Source organism: Podarcis muralis, chromosome 5, assembly GCF_964188315.1.
Source record: "Podarcis muralis chromosome 5, rPodMur119.hap1.1, whole genome shotgun sequence".
NCBI lineage: Eukaryota > Metazoa > Chordata > Lepidosauria > Squamata > Lacertidae > Podarcis > Podarcis muralis.
Window position 1 is genome coordinate 69057513 of NC_135659.1, and position 16442 is coordinate 69073954.

The window sequence follows — 16442 nt, forward strand, 5'->3', positions numbered from 1 at the left end:
ACTGGAGGCTCATCAGATGTTCAATGCTTGAGGACGTAAAAGGATATTTGCCTGGCACCAAAAAACACATTAACATAGGTGCCTGGCAAGCCTCCCTGGAGAAAGAAGCCCATAAAACTGCATATGCCTTCCAAGACAGAACTTGGCCTTCAGAAGGCAGACCAGCCAGAGATGTTACGAGAGCACGCACTAGCTAACACAGTCCAAGCCCAAACTAAGCCTCTCCCCTATTATCAGTCTGTTGGAGTAACTAGGCATGGGAAGGGGGTAATTTTCTTCATGAGTGTAAGTCACCCCATCAATTAACTAATCGCAAGTATAAGGTCAGCCAAGACAGTTGCTATGTTAACGGCCCCAATCACCCAACTATATCTGTGATTAATGCATGTCAACTTAGTAGTATTTGTTAAGTCTGCAGTTAAGACTGTCTTTGAGTCATCAGTCTGTTGGAGTCACTTGTCCTGTTCTGAACTGCTGAAGTTTATTTGGAGCAATGGAGACACTTTATACATGTATGAATCTGTATATATCTGTATCTGCAAAAGCCTACAACCTGTATATATCTATGTCCAGAACTGTTTTACTGAGCCTTATCTTCTGCAACAGTAAATTATTTGTATCTTAAGCTGCTTCTGTGTGCAGCAACTTTCACTGCATGGATATCTCACCTTAGATTCCCAACATAGCCCATCCTAGATTTCCTACACATAGCTGCACCAATATCCCTCAGTACGAAGCTGCTAGGAATGTGGTTCCCAAGTTGTAGATTTCAAGACTACTCATATACTACACAGCGGTTTTCCTCATGACTTACAAAGGAATATATGCTGTCATTGCTGCATTGTGTACGTGCACCAGCAAAGCTAAAAACTATCCCATGTAGCTATTTCATTCAGTATGTAGAGGCAGCTTCTTTCTCTGGTTTACACTTATCATGCCATCCTGTGGCCACTTCCTTGCAGTGCTGCCCAGCACAGTCATTTTAAGGCTCTTCTCTCTTGTGGAGGGTGTTTATGCTTGCTAAAGAGGTCATCAATGCTGCATTGGTAACCTACAGAGGTCGCCAATGCACTGCAGAGAAGAGCTTTTATTCCGTTACAATACAATTGTCCCAGTGGATTTTGCTGGACACACAGTGAGACACATTGACACGCTGGATGCACAGTGAGATGGGAAGACTTGCTGCAGGTCAGCTGATGAAACCTAGAATGGGCTCTGGTGTTCCCAGTACGTTTGAAGCTTCCAATACACCCACCCCTCTGGGTATATGAGAAATGATATAAGCCAGTGGAGGGGTTAACTCAACACTGCTCAGCCAGACTTCTGAGATTGGAGAAAGAACACCAAGGACTAGTTTCAATGTATGCAACTCATACATATGATAAATCTATCCTGGCTCCCGATGGATCTTATCAAGGGAAGGCCTAGAGATTGCTATGCTTGGTTGAGGGAGGCCAGGGAGAATGCATATTCCTTAGTTGGGCAGAAAACCTGGCTTGTTTATGCCTCAAAAACTATACTGCAAAAAACACAATGCACTGAATTATTTGAGGGAGTCCTACAAACATAAAAAGCAGGGAAAATCCTTTTGCAAGGCGGGGCAATGTCCTGATTAGTAGGAACATACAGTTCTACAGAACAGTGTTCAAAAGCTAAGAAGGGGAGATTTCCAAGTGAGAAGGGGAGATTCACTGCTTTTCTACTTCTCCCTAAAGGCAAACTGGCACAGGAGTGTTGTTTTATAGTCATTGGAAAGCTGTCATATGATACTTGTTTGGCTAAGCCCCTAACCCTCAGGAAACGCAGCCTACTGTAGGATCCAGCAACCTCTGGTGTCAAGGAGCTGTGCTCCAGTAACCAAGGTGCTACAACTCTTGTGACAAAGCAATGGTTGGCAAGCTTTACCATGTCACAGAAAGAGTTTGGCCACTCATCCAACAGATGGATTGTGGTCCCAACTTAATTCCCTTGTGCCAAAGAGATTCAGCCTTCAAAAGCCTCTTGTTTGGCAGCAGTTCCCCTTTGCAGCCTGAAGACATACCAAGGGGTCTGATTCCAGAGAGTTGGGTGTAGTATCCTTGCCACTCCGTTCCTCTGGGGGTGAGACAGTGCTGTGGGGCCCCACACTGGGTGGGGGAAGGTGATAGAGCTTTGACTGGTCTTGTTGGGCCGATGGCCATGGCAACGTGTCTCGCACCCATTCCACAGGATCTTCCCAGGCAGCTTTCTGCCCATGCACCTGCAATGGGGATAGGCACAAAAGAATACTGAGAAACAAGCCACATATACATGGACTTCCCCCCCCCATCTTTTGGGTGGGTGGAAGCTCAGAGTGCATTCAAGCAGGAGCTGGGTGACATCTGAAGAAACAGCTTTGCTGCAAGATCCTTGATGATGGACAATTTCGAGCAGAGCAGCTTCTAACTAAGCATTTCACCCATGCAAATGGGTGCAGGGCACAGTCACCATTACTAGTGAGGATGTGGGTGTGGGTAAATGTACCTTGATCCCATCCTTTGCTCCCTCCTGAAGGTAGGGGATGATGGAATTGTTCCACAGATCAATGAACCAGGTCCGGAAATCCTCAATACCAATGGGGCATGACAGGAAGAAACAGGGACCTGGTAAGGAAAGGAAAATGGGGAGCATTAGCTAGTAGCCCACGAAAGAACACCAATCCCATGCAATGTTCTTTGCCTCAGAGAATTACTGTTATGCCAGATACAGTAAGTCAGTGAAGTGTATTGGATAGATTGCTAGACTTGCACCAGTAGGTTTACTGGTCCAGTTCAAGTCACTATATCTTAGTCTAGCAAACTTAATCAGAAGACCGTGAGGACAACCTCATCTCTGCCACACTGAGCTGCATGTAGGAAAAGCAGGATACCAATTCAATACATCAGTACATTCCCTAATTGCTGTCACTTTCCAGGGGTTAATCAAACAAGGCTCTGAAGCAGACAGAGGAACCAACAACCCAAAAGGAATGACTAAACTATTGAACAATCCGTACCTTGGATCTGATCTGCATCTGAAATACTGAAGAGAACTACTGGTATTTGGCTGTTAAACATGTAGCAGAAAGCAGGGCTTAATTGGAGCCAGAAAATTAAAACCATTAAACTGAAGAGGAAGCTGCCTACTTCCTAAATTTTGACTCCTACCTTTATCAAACGGGTGGAACCACAGTCCAGCCAGTGGTCCTATACTGACATAAGGAAATCAAGCAATTATTCTGCAATGGCAAAATTGAACTAACAATTGAGAGTGCCTCTGAGTATATACAGACTGATTACTCAATGGTGGGAGAAAAGCAAACACCTAATTTACTAGGAATAAATGGCAAGCACGCCAAAAGACAGGTTGTAGCTTTCATGCAGCCTTGAGCCCTGGAATCCCTCCATTAGTTGACCAACAACAACATTCAACATCCCTCCCCTGTTTCCTGAATGGCAATCCTTGTTCCTGACAGTATCTCCAGCCAGCATAGCTCAATCCACCACTTACCAATGAGGAAGTCAGAGGTGCTGTGCTTCTCCAGGAAGGTGTGCAAATGGTACCAGAGCTTGGGCACCCAGTCCAGCACACGCAGCAACTCCTCCCGGTTGGCATTGACATCGCTGTCGGACTCAAGCAGCTTCCGGCGTAGATAGCGCACCAGGAAGCCATTGGCTGGCTCCACGTTATTAGAGAATGTCAGCATCCTGTAGCATTAAGATGACAGGTTAGTAATGATAGGGATTATATATAGTCCTTCCCATAGCAGAATAACAGCTTCTGGAACTGTCAGGTGAGAACAGAGGAGATGCTATTTCAAAGCCCAGCACAATCCTGCCTCCTCCATTGGGATCATCATTGCTGCCCTTACCTGAAGCTGAGATGAAGGCCATGATTTGGAGTCATCTTCACAGGCTGGTTGGTTGTCCCGATGATATAGGGGCTGGTGGGAGAGAGAACAGCAGCTCTATCAGAGATGATGTATCCTAACAGGGGGAATGTCTGGAAGCTGTTTACTCTGTCACTCCCCAGCTCTCAACATAGTGCCTACCTCACATCCAGAAGTGGTTTTGACTATGACTAACAAAATGTCTCTTGCTCATATCAATCCCCCCCCCACCCCCCACTCTGTAAGAGACAGTAGAACAGAGCTATGGAGGGGAAAAAAGTTAAATGGAGGGAAGTTTTGCTAATAAGAACAAGGGCTGTGCTGAGATTCAGGCATGTGCCAAAAGCTGATATGATGACAGTCCTATATTTAGGATATTAAGAACATAAGAAGAGCTCTGCTGAATCAGCTCATCCAGCCTAGAATTCTGCAAGCTTCCTGCAGTATGCACTTTTCCTACAAAGGTGGAATATAAAAATCTGAATGTGTAATAAAACTTGGCTGTGCCCTTAATATCATCTGAAGCTTTTTCCCTGGCCCAAAAATTCTTGGTAATGGGGTACACACTTCTCTCTGGCCAAAGAAAAGATGGGCTCATAGCAGAGTACTGCTCAGCCTTTTCTGGCAAGGCCACTTTCCACCCATGCACAGTACAATGCAGACATGGCCACCTTGGTCTTGGAATGGTTTTGCTCTTAGCTGAGCTGGAGAGCAGCAACACAAGAATGCTGGAAAGGCAGGCTCAGTAACCTGCAGGGATGCTGCGGCTAAAATCCATATCACTCAAATGAATTTTGTCTTATTCACTGTGAATTCGCTGCCTTCCAGGGACCAAATCAAGAGCTTGAAGGCATGTAATATTTGAAAGCTAAACAAATAAAATCTAAATGACTCAACTACATGTGGGTAGGTCCAATCCCGTGGAGATCCAAACAATTTGCTTAAGCCATGTTGTTGCATCATTCATGCACAACCTGCTGTCATGTGCTGGTGTGGTTTAATTATTAATATTGATGCTGCTGACATTTCTACATGTTATCTGAATTGTGTCCTGTGACTTGACTTATGATATGACCTATTTTTAAATGTAAATTGCTTTGAGATCACTTGTGACAAAAAGTGGTATGTAAGCCCATTAAATAACAGTAATATTAATTGTGCCATGGTTTGGCCACTCCACGCCATAGAACAAGGGGTGGAGAAGTTCTCTTCCTTGGTAGGGAAATCAAGACACAGTTATGATGCAGGCCTGAGACACTAGTAAAGCCATATCATCATCAACAACTGCCCCACTGAGAGTGGCAGGATAGGCAGAGCCATATACACAGCAGGGCACCACAGCACTGCACCATCTGCCAGACCTTGTGAGCTGTAGAGCATAAATGCCTTTGACCTGATTCAGCAGTGCTCTTATGTTAGAACACAGTATCTGCAACTCCCAAGAAGGGTTTTAGTGGCCTCCCCACACTTGCCACTCTTTAACAAAAATTTTTTATAGTTCTTTTTTTTTTAAATAAAAAATGACTGCTCCCATGGTTCCTCCAATGCAAATAAGGTTTGTCCCTCTCCTTCCAATTCCGTTTTCATTTTCAATATTCACCCCCCCAATTTAAACAAAATTTTAACTGATTGCTCCCATAGAGCCACCACCGTGATGCCAAAGAGTTTTTGGGGCCATCCCAAGATCCCCCACTCTCCAAACTATATTTAAAAAAAAAACACACCAAAAATAAAAAAAAACTTTATTTTCTTCTCAATTTTATAATAAACTATTGAAAATTGTGTATTAAAGGCTAACGGGATTGTCCTTTGGAAAGCAACTTCACCCACTTCAACATGCAACCCCTGGGTGGCTGACCATGAGATAAAGCAGCCCTTGAGGTAGGAGTCAAATGCGATAGTACTGTAAATCAGTCTCTCACCATTTGTGGTACTTGCAGGTGAGTGCTCCATTGACGAGCTCGCTGATAGAGCCAGGCTCACTGAGGTCATCAAGAAGGATGACCAATGGCACATCTATCCCTGTTTCCCGATCAATCTGATTGGCCAGATTGGAGAGGTAAAGCTGTAGGTCCTGGTAAAGAAAGATGCAAAATGGAAGTCACTGTATCAGCGTGTAGAACACACACACACACACACAAACTACATATTAGTATAAGAAGAAATGCAAGGATATAAGGAATAGTGATTTCCCCTGGCTGAGAACTGGGCTTAGAATTGAGGATGGCTAGTTTGGATTGGAGGGCCACATTGGCAAAAGGCTGGTGATGAAGAATATGGGAGGGATAAGCCTTGTCCGTGGAAGACCATGCAAGGACTTCTACTAGCACAAAGGGGCTCCCCCAAAAAGGCTTTGGGGAGGGGATTGTGAGAACCCACAGAACAGTGTGTGGGTGGAGCAGAGGGTAGAAAATTCCACCAGGCAAGCAGAAATGCTCATGCTGAAGAAGTGCTTAGCACTATGTTTAATTCCTCTTATACCTGCTATCGTAATACCTACTTACTAGGGAGTAAGTTCCACTGAACTCACAGGGTTCTGGGTAGATATGTACAGAGTTGTGTTGGGGGATCAAGGATTGCAACTAGTATGCCTAAGGTTCTTCCACCTGAAATTACAAGGAGTCTGTGACTTAGGAATGAAGGTAATCAAGCAGGGCTGTGCTAGGGATCAGAGAACGCGGAAGTGCAGAAATTCCCGAGTAGACAGTCCCAGGCAAGGAGTTTCACACCTTGCATGACTGCTGGTGCATGTTGAAAGTGTTGACAATGCCATCAGTGACTTCGCGGCCTGAGCGCTCCACCAAATACTCAGCCAGACGATTCGTTAGGTAGGTTTTGCCAGTTCCACTTGGCCCAGACAGGATAAGGCGGCGGTGCTTGAGCAGAAGGCTTATGTAGTGCTGCATCATGGGCTTGGGGATAAGGGTCTCAAACACCAAGCTGTCCACACACTTCTCTTTCAAACCTGTGTAGAAGAATGCAGCTGTTGAAATGCCTCCCCTCTCACACTCAGGACTTTAATAACATTTGCGGTTCCCTTTTCTGCCACGGTAGGCTCTTTCCTCCAAAAGAAATCCTCCCCAGCCTTTTCATGATGTGGGGACACTGTTTCTTCTTGAGTAAATATATCACTACTTCATGTATAGCAGTCTGATATCTATCTCTCTGGTCTGGGAGATTTGTTCCGACCTAAGTTTGAAAGCCAGGAGGTTTGTTTTAACTAAGTTTTGTTAGAACAAACCACAGTTGGTAGAAGAATGGAACTGGGGTGTGTTTTAAGGAGAAAATTATATCTCCTTCTCCTTTTCAATACAAAGATCTAAAGGTGGAGAATGTGCAAAGTTCACCGCTGTTTGATCCTAATAATCTAAATTATGGTTTAGATAAAGAGTCTGAAATGGGATACGGCACCAATATTTCAACTCTGTATCAGAACTACAGGAATAATATTTATAACCATCTTAGTTAAAAGGGACCTAGGAGGTCATGCGGTTCAACCCCTTGCTGTATGCAGGATACAGCTACAGCAGACCTAACTGATAGCATCCCAGCTTCAGCTTAAAAGCCTCCAGTAAACGGAGAGCCCACTATCTCCAAAGACAGTCTGTTCAGAGTGTGTGTGGGGGGATTACCATTAGTAAGTTTCTCCTAATGTTTAGCTGAAATCTGCTGCCTATGGAGCAAGGGAGAAAAAGAATTGCTGCAGCTCCTCCTTTACTTCACCTCAGATAGACTGCAATCATGTCTCTCCTTAATATCTTTCTATCTTCATACCCTACATATATCCAGCCCTTTCAACAATTCCTCAAAAGACTCAAGTTTCCAGATCCCTCACCATGCTGTCTGCTCTCTTCCAGAAATGCTCCCCTATTTGTCAGTGTGGTGCCCAGAACTGGACAGTATGTACTTAAGATGCAGAACTATTACGTCTTGTGATCTGGACACTATTAACGCAGCCTAAGATCACATTCGATATTTTTAGCAGCCACATTGCAGTATATATTCCTTTCAGTAAAGCCAAACATAGGTTTTCACCTACAGCAGATGTGGGGAACCTTTGGCCCACTGGATGTTTTGCTGAACTACAACTCCCATCAGCCCCAGCAAGCATGGCCGGTGGCCAGGGATGATGGGAGCTGTAGTTCAGTAACTTACGGAAGACCAGGGTTCCAGTGCTGCATTTAGCAGCTCGCCACTGCTTCTTCTGACTTCAGTAGTGCTTTCCAGAGGCTCTCTAATTTAGAGGTCCATGTTGCTTTCTACCCCGCCCTTTGACCCTGCTTGGAACTGAACCAGATAGAAGCAAAGGATCAAGCAGAGGTGGCCTGGCATATCACTGGTAATAAATGCGTGTCAAGATAGCTGTGGTGGTACCTTTCAATGTCACAGCGATGCTGGTCACACCCCGTCGACAAGGCGGCATTTCTGGTGGCTCTGTGTCCAAGACTCGCTTGATGTGGCTGATGCTATAACCATAGACAGACTCAATGCTGAGCCCAAGTGTGAGAGCAGGGTCCATCTTGGTGACATAGTCCTGAGTGAAGACAAGGAGTAGCTTGGTTCAGGTCAGGAGTAACCCTGATGCTAGACAAGTATCCACTACTAACCACAATTCTTGGGGTAGCTTGCAATTTGTTTTTGGTCTTTTTTAACCAAATAAAATAGCAATCAGTGCAAAAATAAAAGAAGAACCACAACCACTAGTAGTAAATTAAAACAGAAACAGGCACTCGCTCACTCACAAACCTCCAGATGTCTGGGTAAACCAAAGAGTTTTTATCGGGTTGCTGGAAGTCATTAGAAGAGGCTTTGAGAAGGGAGTTCCTCCTGGATGACTTTGGGCCAGCCACTACATAACCTTACCCTTAGCTACCTTGCAGAGTTGCTGCAAGCATAAAATGAGGGGAAAGAGAACCATGTATGCTATGCAGGACAGGGTAAGAGGTGTAGAAGTTGGTTCAGCATCCCAGAAATGTGGAATGAAGTTTCCGAAGATGTTATCACAACTACAAAGTTGCTGTTAGCATCTCACCTTGAAGACCTGACAGACGGCTTCATCCAGCATTTTCCAATCCAGTTTCCCACTCACTTTGCTACTGCCCAGATAGAATTCCTGCTGCTTCAGGTCCTGGAAGCCAAAAGCAAGATATAAAAGCAGCTGAGATTTGGAATCTGCTGCTATCAGTTTACAATGGCAACTGGATCAACTAGCATTGTCCTCACACCATACATTGCAGCTGGGTAATGCCTCTCCCCACTTTTCCATTGATGCTTACCCCTTTGATGATGTGCTGAGGTGGCATGCGCACTACAATTCGTAGTGTCACCTCATCCCTCTGGGTGCCAGCACTGATGCCATCCATCGGCGAAAGCTCTAGAGAAGGGGAAAATAAGTATACACACTGTGCAGAAGTAGAAACCATTGACATAGGATGGCATTTCCAGGAATCCCCATGTGTCAAAGTGAAATATTTCTTTCCTCTATAATTCTACAGTTTAGTGTCTTTTGGACTCTGCTATAGTGGTTCTCCTATACAGTCCAGGACACCCCCCCCCTCCAAGTTTGGTTGATACAACTTTTCACTCTCTCCAGCACAAGAACTACCTCCTGTTAGTCTTCAGTGCAGCACCTCTTCTCTTGCCCTGGACCTAGTCTCACCCCCTTGTAGGTTCTCCCACTAAGATACAATCAGTAAGTTGTCAATAAAGCAATGGCATCAACATAGTATTTGTAGTATGTGACCAAATGTCACTGTAACCAAATTCCCTTTTTGGGGGGGGGGGGTGCCATCACTGTTTGTTTTTTAAAAAAATTATTTTTATTGATTTCCCCCCCTCATAACAAATATTCAGTATCTCATTTTGTTGGAGGGGGATTTCCAGCCGGTGGCAGAGGACAGAGTGACTCCAGGAGACATAGGTGTAAAAACCCAAACTAAAACGAAGACTTTATTACTAAGCAAATAAACACAAACTCTGGTGGATGTTATTCCTGCAGGCAGGCAACAAAACTCAGCTTTTTTCCTTTATAGCAACGGTCACCTGCAGCCAATTAATCCCAGAAACTTCTTAAAGGTATACACACATGTTTCTGTGCCGAATGTCCTCTAACACATTTAGCATCAATTTGCTACTTTTCCCCCTTCCCTGTTGACTTCCCCCAACTTCCATTTCTGGTTTGTTACATCAAATGTTACATTCTGCTGCATTCTGCTACATAATGTTCTGTTATTGCTAAATATATGTATTGATCTCTGTAAATAAAGTTGTAAATGTTTATTTAAATCATGCCAACGAGTCCCGTTTTTGTTTTTGTTATTGCAAGTATGTTGTAAACGGTTCCCATTCTCCAAATTCCTGATGCAAGGCACAACTAGGCCACTGTCCCCACAACCCATCCAAAGGTGATCTCAAATCTTCCTTCTCACCTCTCTTTCCCATCCCTGTTCCACAAAGAAAATATCTTGAAGAAACAGAAGCAGAGATTTTGCAACAGCAAATGAACTAGTATCAAAAGCTCTTCAGCCTTTCTCTCTGTCTCTGCCTCGGCTTCATACCTGTATCAGTCAAACTGGGGCTGAAAGGGTGAGCAAGCTGGAGCCCTAGAGAGCGCCTTGGGGAAGAGGCGGCAGATGAGCTCAAGACATGACTTGGGATGGAGCTTGGCACAGACGAGGGCCCAGGGACCACCTTCAGCCGGTCGTTCTCAGCTTTCAATAGATCCACTTCCAGCTACAGGGAATGAAAAGACAGCAGTGGCAGGAATAAGAGTGCTGATAACATTAAGGCTTCCCACAGCCTAAAAAGGAGACTACAGCAGAAAATCCTAACAGACAGAGCATTCCCCAAGGGTTGCACATTGGAAAAAGAGTTTTTCACAGCCAAATTCCATCCAAGGGTCCCTTTCCTACCAGGAGAGCCTGATTTAAAAGGCTCGTGGCCTGTCTCTCAAAATGCTGCCCAAACAAAGCAGCTGTTTCAGCTTCAGAAACTGCCATCTCTCTCAACTCTGCTCCAGATAATGTACTTCTGTGGAGTTTCTTTGCAACAATGAATTTGCTTAGAACACTGCTACTGGACCAATGTCAGGAAATAAGGACACTCCAATGGATAAGGCAAATGCAACCCAGTGATGGGAAACCTGTGGCCCTCCATATGCTGCTGGTCTGTAACTTCTGTCATCCCCTGACTATCAGCTACACTGGCTGGAGCTAATGGGAGTGGAGAGTCCAACATCTGGAACATCACAGGCTCCCCATCTTTTCTGTAACCTGTCTCATGATGGTGTCTTGCCAGCAGGCACCGGGCCAATTGAAGGGCATTCATGCAGCCTGCTTTGTCTCTTTGCGAAAGAAACAAATTGACCAACAGAAAATGCTTAGAAAATTGCTGTCAAGAGCATGGAGACCCAGCAATAGCCAAAGACCTGCAGCCTCAGAGAGGTGCTAGCTTTTCAGGGCACATCATGCCCACCTGCATGTTGTGCATAGTTTCGCGCAGTTGGTCCAGCTGATGGGCAGAGTTTAGGGCCTCCAAACGTATGTCGGTCAGTTTCATTTCCTTCTCCCACAGCTCTGAGCGCAGCTCTGAGACCTCCTTTTTCTCAGGCTCCTCTTCTTCATTGGCCTGGAACAACCTGTGCAAAGGATGAGCAGAAATTTAGACATGGTGCAAGGAAAAGTCTGCAAGCACCAGCAAGGACTATGGTAGCAACTGAATGGGCCAGCCTGGCCCAGCTGAGGAGTGCTGCTTCTGAATCTTTGCTCACTGCTGCCCTCTCCTGCCAGAGCACGAGTTCTTTCCAGTGCATACATATTACTGGAAAAGGTGCTCTGTAAATGGTCACTCAGCCACCTGTTTAGTGCCCCTCCACCAAGGTTCTTAATGTTCATATCACAGTTCCAGGAACCTGAGGCCACCTGCAGCATTCTGTACAATATGATGAGATACAAGGCATAGCAGACTTAAGTTTTTCCAGGTGTAACTTGTCCATGCAGCCACCCCTAGCTTCACTCCCTGGAGAGTGGACTTACTCAGTGTTATCAATGCCCACAGAAGAGGAGTTGGAAGATTTGATGGAGGGCGAGGCTGTCTCCGTGGATCCATGTTGTAGTTTGGGGGACGATGGCGCAGAAGAATCTGGGGTGGCGATCTCCTCTATGTCGGAATAGGAGGAGGCAGATTTTGGGCCCTTCTTGATGCTGAAAGCCTTGTTGAAAGAGCTCCTCAACTGAAGGGGGAAATGGAGAAGCGAGAAAAGCTTGAAAAAGCCCTCTGAGGCTGACTGCTGGAAAACAGAGGATGCTGCACCATGGGGCAAGGAGGCGGCAGAGGCAGCCTATGCCATCTAACCTCTGTTACATTGCACGCTGTGAACAGTTCATAGTTTTCAGGACACTCAGAAACTTGGCTTCCCCTTTGGTCTGCTTCTTACCCAAGCTCTAATACTACCCCATCACCCCAGAGGACACTAATTTTTACATTAATACTCTCCAAGCACAAAACCTATTTAAAGAAAGTATATACACAGAGGCATCCCCCTGGTTTTAATTAATCATTGATCCATACCCACAACTTTTAAGGCAACTTAGAATTCCCACTCCCCCTATAATCATGCACTGTCAGAATGGAAGATATTTTTTAAAATCTTCCTTTATCGAACAGGCTTTCAAGAACTTGAATGCAAGCACATAAAGGTAGCTGAAGTGGCACAAGATATTGAATTTGCATTAAGTGCATCTTAATTATGCTCCCCAATAAACCAAGTAGTAGATTCGAGAGTGCTCAGAACAAGGAATCAGCAGGAATTCTTGCTGTTTCCAACCGTGCCACTTTCCATAGCTTGGACTCTGAGACTCCAGGGAGCAAAATCACTTCTATCACTTATGAAAGACTGCTGGCAAGGAAGCCAAAAGGATTCTGTATTATTATTCCTATCACAAAAAAACCCCAGCAGCTCTCATGGTTGGTAACCAAAAATCTGAGACCTTGGGGGGAAGCAGAACTTTTAAATCACACATATAAGGAGGAAGCAAGGAACATACAGAACACAGGCATGGCCTGTGGTTCCTAAAGGATAAGTGATCTGTCAAAGATTGTTAAGGAAGACACAGACCAGATTCTCTTTCCATATCCTGAGTGGGAATGTAAAATACAATATCCTATGCTACCTAATATGGAAGGAAACAAGGGCAGTTTAGCAGCCTAAGACATGGACTTGTCCAAACATGCAGAACAATTAATAGCCAGCGCAACATGCCACCGACCAGCTGAGTCCATGCACTGAAGTGCTGCCACTGTCATGCAAAAGGATATAGCCTTTCATTCAGAGTGTTCCAGGCTTCTTGCATCTTTCTAAATAGGCAGGAGTAGTGGTGGCCTACCTTGTTGGCAGCTTGATCCATGCACACAAATAGTGGTACTGCATGCCACTATGCAAAGAAGGTTTTGGATTGGGGAGCGGGTGATTGCTGTGGGCAGCACACCTACTTACAATCTATCACTACTACCTCTCAAAGCAAATCTGCATTTTTAAGGGAGAGTGAGGACTAGGTTAAGAGAGCCTAAAGTTAGCTGCTTACACCAATAACTGCAGCCCTACCTGGAAAGAGCAAAAGCCCATTTATACTTCCCAAACATCCATCCTTGCTTACTCAATTTGCTTTTTCAGAGCACCATAGCTTAACCTATGGGCAGGGGTAGATAGTGAGAGAAGGTGGACCACCCCAAACCCTTTCATCATCAGCAACTTTGCTGAAGCTATGGAGGTCTGGCCACTGCCTGGATGGAAGCCCTATGTTGCCTTGGGTTCCATCATAGAAGAAAAGTGGGGTACAATTCAATCAATCAATCAATCAATCAATCAATCAATCGCTACCCAGGGAATGTGACAGTCTTACAAGAATGTCACATTCCTTTTGTTCCACATTCCAAGTATCAGCTGCTGTAACTAATAGAGGCATCTGACACCACTGGGGTGAGTGGAATAACTTTGTATCTCACAAAGGATTGTACCCACTACCATGGTAGAACTTTTCCTCCAACTTCTAGATGTTTTGGTATATAACTCCTTGTGTTCAGATGACCCTTGGGGTCCCTTCCAACTCTACAGTTCAATGATAAGAAGAAGAAGAAGAAGAAGAAGAAGAAGAAGAAGAAGAAGAAGAAGAAGAAGAAGAGGAGGAGGAGTTTGGATTTGATATCCCGCCTTTCACTCCCTTTTAAGGAGTCTCAAAGCGGCCAACATTCTCCTTTCCCTTCCTCCCCCACAACAAACACTCTGTGAGGTGAGTGGGGCTGAGAGACTTCAAGGAAGTGTGACTGGCCCAAGGTCACCCAGCAGCTGCATGTGGAGGAGCGGGGAAGCGAACCCGGTTCCCCAGATTACGAGTCCACTGCTCTTAACCACTACACCACAAGAACTCATAGCAGCAGGGAAGACAACAAGCAATATTGCCTCTGATCAATGGTGCTATAACTAGGAGCTCTCCTGACTTGGTGGCATTTGTGCACTTAGAACCTGTATGTGCCCAACCTGACTTGCTTACAGCAGATTCATACAATGAGAGAGCACTTCATAGCTCACCTCTGCTTTGGCACTCCAATCCTCAGGGCCTGCCAAACCTACAAGTAAGAATGGCAGGCTGCTCCCCTACTCGACAAAATATGCAACTCTTTCCCAATTATTAACAGAATGGAATTAGGCTGGGATGCTAAAATCTGTGTCGTTTATCTTGCATCTCAATATCCGGCTGAAGAGAGATTACAGAGAAGCAGCCCTCCTTCTTCTAACATGTAATGGTTCAATCAATATTGCAGAAAAGGAAGAAGCCAGAGGAACGAGTCAAGACCAACACAGCCGTGTGCTTTGCTCTTGAGGGGAATAGTCAACTTGTGATCCCAACAATGCTCAGGCGGAGCATGCAACATGCACACAAAACAGGCATCAATCCACACATGTATTGAGACAGTAGCAGGGAGAATAGCCACTGTAATGGGTGGAGGCACTATTGGAACTGGGTTTTCCTATCTCCCTCCCACCCACCCACCTCACAAGACAGTCTGAGGGCACACAAGAGGCCAGGGGACTGGAGCTGTCTCAGAGCTTGAACCTCTGCTACCCTTTCAGGAGGCTTCAAAGAGCACTTGTCATGTCGTACATGTGAGAAATCACTTTCTATCTTCCAGCTCTCTGACTTGCTCTGACCTGTGGCAGCTATGAGATGGTGTGGCAGAAATTGGTGTGTGGGTGGGCGCCATGCTCTATTGAACCTCATCATCTGGCCACTTAGGCTGCAGTCCTGTACACACTTACCTGGGAGTAGGACCCACTGAGTTCAGTGAGGCTTATTTTTGAACAGATGTGCATGCGAAGGAGTGTGCTGTTAAGGAGTGCAATTCTAGAACACGGATGGGGAACCTGTATCCCCGTCCCCAGAAGTTGCTGGGACTCTCAGCATGCAGGGCCAGTGATCAGGGATGCTGGGAATTTATGGCCCAACGAAACCTTGTCTGCTCTAGACAGACAAAGAAATGCAAACAAAGTTTAGACTGGATTTGGAAGCCACAGCCAAACTGCTGAGAGTGGATTCATTAATTCATTAATTTATTTATTTAATTGTAAGGGATTTATACCCCACTCTTCAACAAGTTCTCAGGGTGGCACGGATTACATTATGGCACAAACAATGTATGCAAACAACAGTTCCTGAATTTGGAAGGTTCTCTTGACAGAAGCAAAAAGAGAAACTGCTCGATTTGCAAAGGAAAAATTTCCAGCATGGGAAATGACGATATTAAACACATTCATCAATATTCTTATAATATATTTCCTCCTCTTGCAACAATTGAGTGTGGAGAATGACAGTACGTACAGCCTGCAGTACGTACTCCTGAGGGGCAGGAGTTTTAAAAAACCCTTAAGTGTTGAGGTACAGGACAGAGCCAAACTGCTGCAGAGGTAGGATACTATGAATTATTATTAAACTGCTCCACTTGAGTACTTCAAAAATCCACTCTTGGAACCTCTTTTCCCGGTGACTTTCTAGACCTTTAGGAGAGCTGTTAAGACTGGGTAACATTAGGGATAGACTCAGAGCCATGTCAAAAAGGGGCGTGAAACTCCCCTCCCCACCCCTGCCGCAGCACCAGTGCAGTGGCCCCTCCTGTGTGGCTTGGCAGCGCAAGTGCGAGAGCAAATGGGATGGTTAGTTCCACGAGTGCTGTGCTGTCCCCAACACAATGGAGTGACCAGTCAGGAGTAAGACACAGGGAAAGGACTGGTGAAAGGGAGGGATGGGGTGGGGGTGGGGAAGGGAGTTCCAAGCTTACCTCATACACCTGGAAAAAAAGGGGTTGGGGGGTCAGCATTGAAGGAAGAAAGAGGGGAAAAAGAACACAGCAAGACTTAATCATGCGTTCAGCTCAGGTTCCCTGCCTGTAACAAGCTGCGGAGATGGGGTGAGGGCTCAAGGCAGTACAGAGAAACTGGGACAATCTTCTACACCAGCCTTCCTAAGAGGACGGCACACCTACTGAGCTGAGAGTTGTGCGCGAG

The 16442-nt window shown here is 45.4% G+C and overlaps 1 protein-coding gene across 11 annotated transcripts in view; it reads right to left on the minus strand.

The window, feature by feature from the left end:
• Nucleotides 1–16442, minus strand: part of NAV1 (neuron navigator 1) — a 257934-nt gene that overhangs the window by 1992 nt on the left and 239500 nt on the right. For all 11 annotated transcript variants that reach the window (XM_077929106.1, XM_077929105.1, XM_077929104.1 and 8 more), the window contains 12 exons: nt 11920–12116; nt 11360–11522; nt 10444–10618; nt 9163–9260; nt 8919–9014; nt 8261–8420; nt 6616–6851; nt 5809–5960; nt 3869–3940; nt 3508–3704; nt 2503–2621; nt 2042–2239 (listed from right to left, as the gene is read on the minus strand). In XM_077929106.1, the coding sequence (XP_077785232.1) occupies nt 2042–2239; nt 2503–2621; nt 3508–3704; nt 3869–3940; nt 5809–5960; nt 6616–6851; nt 8261–8420; nt 8919–9014; nt 9163–9260; nt 10444–10618; nt 11360–11522; nt 11920–12116 (1863 nt within the window). The remainder of the gene's footprint in view (nt 1–2041; nt 2240–2502; nt 2622–3507; nt 3705–3868; nt 3941–5808; nt 5961–6615; nt 6852–8260; nt 8421–8918; nt 9015–9162; nt 9261–10443; nt 10619–11359; nt 11523–11919; nt 12117–16442) is intronic.